Source organism: Prosopis cineraria, unplaced genomic scaffold (genome assembly GCF_029017545.1).
Source record: "Prosopis cineraria cultivar Desert tree isolate PC_DT_omini unplaced genomic scaffold, ASM2901754v1 PC1, whole genome shotgun sequence".
NCBI classification, from domain to species: Eukaryota; Viridiplantae; Streptophyta; class Magnoliopsida; order Fabales; family Fabaceae; genus Prosopis; species Prosopis cineraria.
This window is the reverse complement of record NW_026555332.1, coordinates 29,310,476-29,316,892: the sequence shown is the minus strand read 5'-3', so window position 1 is coordinate 29,316,892 and position 6,417 is coordinate 29,310,476. Positions and strand designations below refer to the sequence as shown.

The 6,417-nt window shown below is 27.3% G+C and overlaps 1 protein-coding gene across 1 annotated transcript; it reads left to right on the top strand.

The window, feature by feature from the left end:
• The first annotated feature begins 1,157 nt into the window (after positions 1-1,157).
• Positions 1,158-2,762, top strand: LOC129287004 (non-specific lipid-transfer protein 1-like). Its single transcript, XM_054923129.1, has 2 exons — positions 1,158-1,584; positions 2,389-2,762. The coding sequence occupies exons 1-2, from the start codon at positions 1,241-1,243 to the stop codon at positions 2,399-2,401; spliced, it is 357 nt and encodes a 118-aa protein (XP_054779104.1). The 5' UTR covers positions 1,158-1,240; the 3' UTR covers positions 2,402-2,762.
• Positions 2,763-6,417: the final 3,655 nt, after the last annotated feature.

Sequence of the window (6,417 nt, the reverse complement as noted above, 5' to 3'; positions counted from 1 at the left end):
TTTGATTTTTATTTTCACCTCTAAAAGTACCATCAATTTTTTTAAACGAAAAGCAAAAAATTATTTATCCTGTCATTGGAAATTGAGAATAAGGGCATATTTGAAATAAAAGAAATAATACTACACAAATTCTTGCAAAGTGATGACTTATATTAATGGCCATAAAATTTTCCTGTATATAAGGGTAAATTAGGGAAAAGAATTTAATGCCTTATATAATACTATCAAATAGAATTTATATTTTGAGGCAGGAAAAGCTTAGAGATAAAGATTTATAGGAAAGTTAACTTCCCACCAAATTGATATATATATAACTCGTCTGTTTAATTTTCTTATTCTTTTGGGAAATTGAAACAACTTCAATATCTTTCCCAGAAAAGTCACTCGCCAAATTTCAAAGAAAGTAGGGCTCCTGACTTCCAAAAAAATAAAAAAATTATATTCCTTTTTATCTCAAATTATGAAATATGTTTGAACAAAATCATACCTATTAATAAATCTCAATAAATATACTTAACAATAGTATTTTTTTAAATAAAATATAAACTTTTAAAAATATTCTTCATTTCATATATTGAAAAAAGAGATGAACAAAAATTAAGTAAAGAAAAAGAAAAGGTAATATTAAAATAAAAATATTTAATGAAACTTTAATATTCTCAAATTGTCTTATAGTTTGAAACATTAAATCTCCTCCAACAATATCTTATAATTTAGGTGGAGGTAGTTGTTATTGTTACACTAAACATAAGTACTCCTTTCGAATCTTAATATAAGTTATAATTAATTAATTCATAATTTACAAATAATGTTAATTGAAACTTTAAATTTTTAAAAATGTCTACATCTTTTTGTTTATACCCTCATTAAATACCCAATATAAAAACATTGATTATAATAATTAAAATTTCTAATGCATGATTTTTTTTAAAAAGAGTAATAAATAAAGTAAGAGTATAGTTGAAAAAATAAATACAAAAGTTATCCAACATCTTATATTTTAGATCATGTAAAATTTTTAAAAAATGTCTTATATTGTGGTTATAGGAAGTAAATTACTTGACCACTTTTTCTAGCATGTTCTGTATATTATTATTGATTGCCCCACCTAACTTCCCCCACAGACCTCTATATAAACCTTTGCATTTCTCCACCATAAGGCACGCTCACACTCATCAGCAAAGCAATTTCCAAACCACAAATTAACCAAACCATTTGAAGGTACCATTGATCGATCAGCATGGCCGGTGTGATGATGAAGTTGGCTTGCGTGGTGGTGATGTGTGTGGCCCTGGTGGGTGCACCACTGGCTGAAGCCATCACATGTGGTCAGGTCACAAGCAGCGTAGCTCCTTGCCTTGGTTACCTCCAGAAGGGTGGCAATCCATCCCCCGGCTGCTGCAACGGTGTCAAGAGCCTCGTCGCAGCGGCTCGCACCACCGCGGACAAGCAGACCGTCTGCAACTGCCTTAAGACAACCGCCGGTCAGATCCCCGGCTACAACGATGCCAACGCTCAGGCCATTCCTGCCAAGTGTAGGGTTAACGTCCCCTACAAGCTCAGCACCTCCACTAACTGTGCCAGGTATGTGTGTGTGTATATATGACCATGATATACATAATCTCTTGCAACTCCAATTCAACTACCCTACTGAAAGAGTTAAGTCATTAATTTTATTTAAGAATAAATTTTTAAATTTACTCTTATTTGAATAATTTTTTTAAATTTACATTATATTTTCTTTTATAATTAATAAGTTTTAAATAGAGGTAATATTAAAAAATATAATTATTAGCCCATAATATGCTTTATATTAAGAACAAAAAAAATCTTTCTAATAGAGACCAGAGGGAGTAATATAATTGTTAACTAATTTATGTTCTTAAAAAATGGTTAAAATCTTGATTTTTTTTTAAAATTTTCACTTCTTCCTAATTGTATCTTTAAATGAAACAAATATATAGTTGAGTTGTTCAAAATTTCCTCATTAAATACTTAAATAAAATATAATAAAGTAAGTGTATAACAATAATAATAAGACTTATCTTACTAAATGAAGTTAGTTACATAGGTTGTATACCGTCATTTACTCTGTTAGCAATTAAACCTTTAGAATATTAATGTTAACTAAAAAGTATAAAATAAGAGTAAAATTGAAAAAAAATATAAAACTGATTAAATGCTTTATATTTTGGATCAAGCGGGCATTTAAAAAAGGTGCTATATTATGATCCGAAAGGAATATATATTAATTAATTATATGATTTTAGTGTGTGTGTACGTTCGTGTATGATGGTAAATTAATACTTTGTAAGAGATTTTTTTTTTGTTTTTTGTTTTTTGGTTTTTAACTGGAACTGACATGCATGATCTGGTGGTTAATTGCAGCATCAAGTTCTAAATACAATAATACAATGGAAGATGAGAAGGTAGCGACGACGAGAATAAAGAAGGAGCACTTATTTATAGGGCTTAGCCTATATGAGTCTGCTTTAATTGTGTCTCCAAGATTTTATGTTTAGTTTAATTAATCACGTGTATGTTCTTGTGTCATTGCCGTGATCAATATATGTACCAGTTTGGTTGTTTCATCTATTAATCACATATCATTTCTTGGCCCAAAAAAAAAATTACATGTTATTTTCCATCGTACCTTCAATTCATACAGCATATTCTTTTTTTTCCCCCTAGCTATAATTAATAATGTTCGTGATCGATGGTTCTATACGTGTTGGACCACAATTAATTATTTCGTTTTGATATGTTATGTGATCTAGACTGGCTCGGTACGTATAATTGGACGGTGTCTGAAAGTTAATCACTATTATTCATATACTTATCCATTAAAAAATTAAAGTATTTTTAAATCTAATCTCACCCTAATAAATTAATTAAGTATTAAACTAACACTATCTTTTTATGTTTATCTTTATTTAATAAAATATTTTACTTAAAAATAAATATAAAACAATTCACTTATTTTATATATTGAAATATTAAAAGTGTTTTATATTTTTTAATATTTAGGCTTTATATTTTTTTAATGGAAGGAAAATTACTATTGCTATGCTCTAATATGTGATCTCAAGCTGACCTTCTGTTTCCGGCCTTAAAAAGAAAAACTTGACGACAACATCTTAAGCCTAATGGCTGGTGGAGGATGAAGATAATAGAGATTTTTCTTTTTAATTTCAGGATTATTTTGGTCTTTTCAAAATATAATTATATTTATTCAATATATTTTTTATTTCACTTTTTATATACCAAACATATAAACCTCACTTCTACTTTTATTTTCACTTAAACTTTCATTTTTATTTCTACTTTTACTTTCACAAAAAAAAAAAAAACATTTTTATGTACCAAACAAGCCATTAAGTCCCAAAACAAGTGGCATGAGTATCTTTTGCTAAGATAGATATATATATATATATATATATATATTTGGCTTTTGGGAATGAAAACCGTGTTTAAATAATTAAAATTATAATAATATTTAAGTATATATTGATACTGTAAATTACAATCTGTCTTATTGGTTTTAGATTATTAATTAGATTTAATCATACTTTGACCAGTGAGAAGAGGTTAATAGGCTGACCTTCCGACCAAGCCAATGACATGAATTAAGTTGAGGATTAGTACAACTCATGATGCTACAGAAAATAAAGGTGTGTATACATATATATACATATTATATAATATAAGGATCATTATCTCTAACTCAAATACCATTTTACTGAGATCTAAGTTTTTCAGCTAGCCTAGACTTGGGCTGGGATAAAACCAAAATACTCATGCCATATCACGACACTAACAGTCTAACATGATAAATTTTGAAGGCCAGCCAATGTTGCTTAGATTGATAAGAATGTAATTCATATTTTATAGAGACTTCAGCTCTTTGAAGTTGAGTGACCTTTTCTACATGGTCATGGATGCAACATAAACACTTTGATGCCAAATTGGTGGAGAGAAAAAAATTGATAGTCGTTACTTAAGCTATCATCTCAAAATTCTATTATTTCATCAACACTTATAGATGTATTGCGTAAATTTATAGTATCTTGATTGAACTGAGCCATTAGAATCTTCAAACATGGGCCCATGTAAGGAGGGCTTTCATTGGTCCATTTGGACAAGTACAAACCCAACTCCTTAAATAAGCTACTTAACCTTTAAAGTTTCTAGAGTTTCCATTAGAGAAAGTTGAATTTAATAAAAAAAAAAGGCTAATCCCTCATTACATAATGTGATGAATTAAAATTTAAATTTTTATAAGGAAAGATACTCATGTTTAGTGTTCAGCATTACCTCAAACAAGAGTGTGTCCAATAAAAGAATACTTGTGATTAATTAAAAAAAAAAAGTTTCCTAATGCTTGCATTGTGAAGGGGTGTTTAAGATTCAAGTCAAGTTTGTTTTGATTTTAACGTGGCCAATTGATGAATACATGAGCCAAGCTTGGTCAAGTATTAAAGAATTCAATAAAGATATTAAAAATATAAAACATTATTTCTTTTTAAAAAATAATGTTAGTATCGAAAGTAACATTTTAAATTATTAAAGGAAAATATCATCTAAGGATCCTTGGAGATTTTTAATATTAGAGAAGGACCTTAAAAATTTGAAATTTAAATGCACTCCTTAGGTACTTGTCTAAAATAAGATTTTGTGAGAAAAAAAATCTAATTATCTCTAAAATTTTATGGATGCATAAATAAGTATTTATTTAAGTTTTGACAAGTAATAATATATAATTAACAATAAGCCATTTGTTTTCAAAGAAATGTGTGTGTGTGTAAAGAAAGAGGAACGAAACCAAGCTGAAGGGTAGAGCCTAATACAAAAGTGTCAACCAATACTTATATAAAATATTAAAAATATTTTATATTTTTAAACTTATAACTTTTAAAAAAATGTCAAACAGTTTTTAATGGAGAAAATAATTAATACCTCACAGCATGTCTTATATTAAGAATTAAAAAATCTTTTTAACAAAGACCAAAGGAAGTAATTGTTAACTAATTTACGTTTGGTAGAAAAAATTGTTTATATCTTCATTTTCTAAAAAAATTTATTTTTTTTCAATCGTACTCTTAAGTGAAACAAGTATAATAGTTGACTTACTCAAAACTTTGATTAATTATTTTAGTGGAATATAATAAAGTAAGGATACAAAAATAATAATAAGATTTATCCTACTAAATATAGTTGGTTAGATAGATTGCATGATTTTATTATACTTAATCAGCAACTAAACCTTCAGAAATATTAATGTTAACCAAGGATTATAAAGTAAAATAAAATTGAAAAATTGTATAAAACTTACTTTCTTCATTCAAAAATGTAATACATTTTTTGAGGAGTTAGATGTTAAAAAATATAAGACATTTTTAATCTTTTGAGATGTAATCATTGTCTTTTTTTTAAAAGTGTCTCTATTAATGAATGACATTATATTTATTATAGGGTGCTTAATAGGAATAAATATAAAAAGGTAAAATTAGTTTGAAAGTAGGTAACTACTTTATTAAAGGTAAAATTTGATTAAAAATATCTTATATTTTTAAACAAAGAAAGTACCTAATACTTTATATTTTGTACCAAGCAGGACATTTAAAAAATATTATATATTGTGATATGAAGAGAATATATATTAATTAATTATATGATTTTTAGGACATACACATGTGTATGTATGTAAACATTACATGAATGAAGGATGGATGTGATGATTAAAAGATGTGTACGGAGTACTTTGTAAGAATTTTTTTTTTTTTTTAAAAAAAACCTGGAACTGACGTGCATGATCTGGTGGTTAATTGCAGCATCAAGTTCTAAGTACCATAGAATGGAAGATGAGAAGGTAGCGACGACGAGAATAAACGAGGACCACTTATTTATATGGCTCAGACAATATGAGTCTGCTTTAATTGCGTCCCCGATATTTTATGTTTAGTTTAATTAATCACGTCTATGTCCTTGTGTCATCGCTGTGATCAATATATGTACCAGTTTAGTTGTTTCATGCATTAATCACAAAGTCATTTCCATCGCACCTTCAATTCGACCAGTATATTGTTTTTTTTTCTTCCCTAGCTATAATTAATAATGGTCGTGATCGATGGTTCTATGCGTGTTGGACCACAATTAATTATTGCGTTTTGATATATTATGTGATCTAGACTGGCTCGGTATAATTGGACGGTGTCTGAAAATTAATCAACCACTGTTCATATACTTATCCATTAAAAATGTGAATTATTTTTAATTAAATTTCACCCCTAATAAATATTTTCATATTTACCTTTATTTAATAAAATATTTTATTTAAAAATACATATAAAATAATTTATTTATTTTATATCTTGAAATATTAAAAATATTTTATATTTTTAAATATTTAATTTTTTT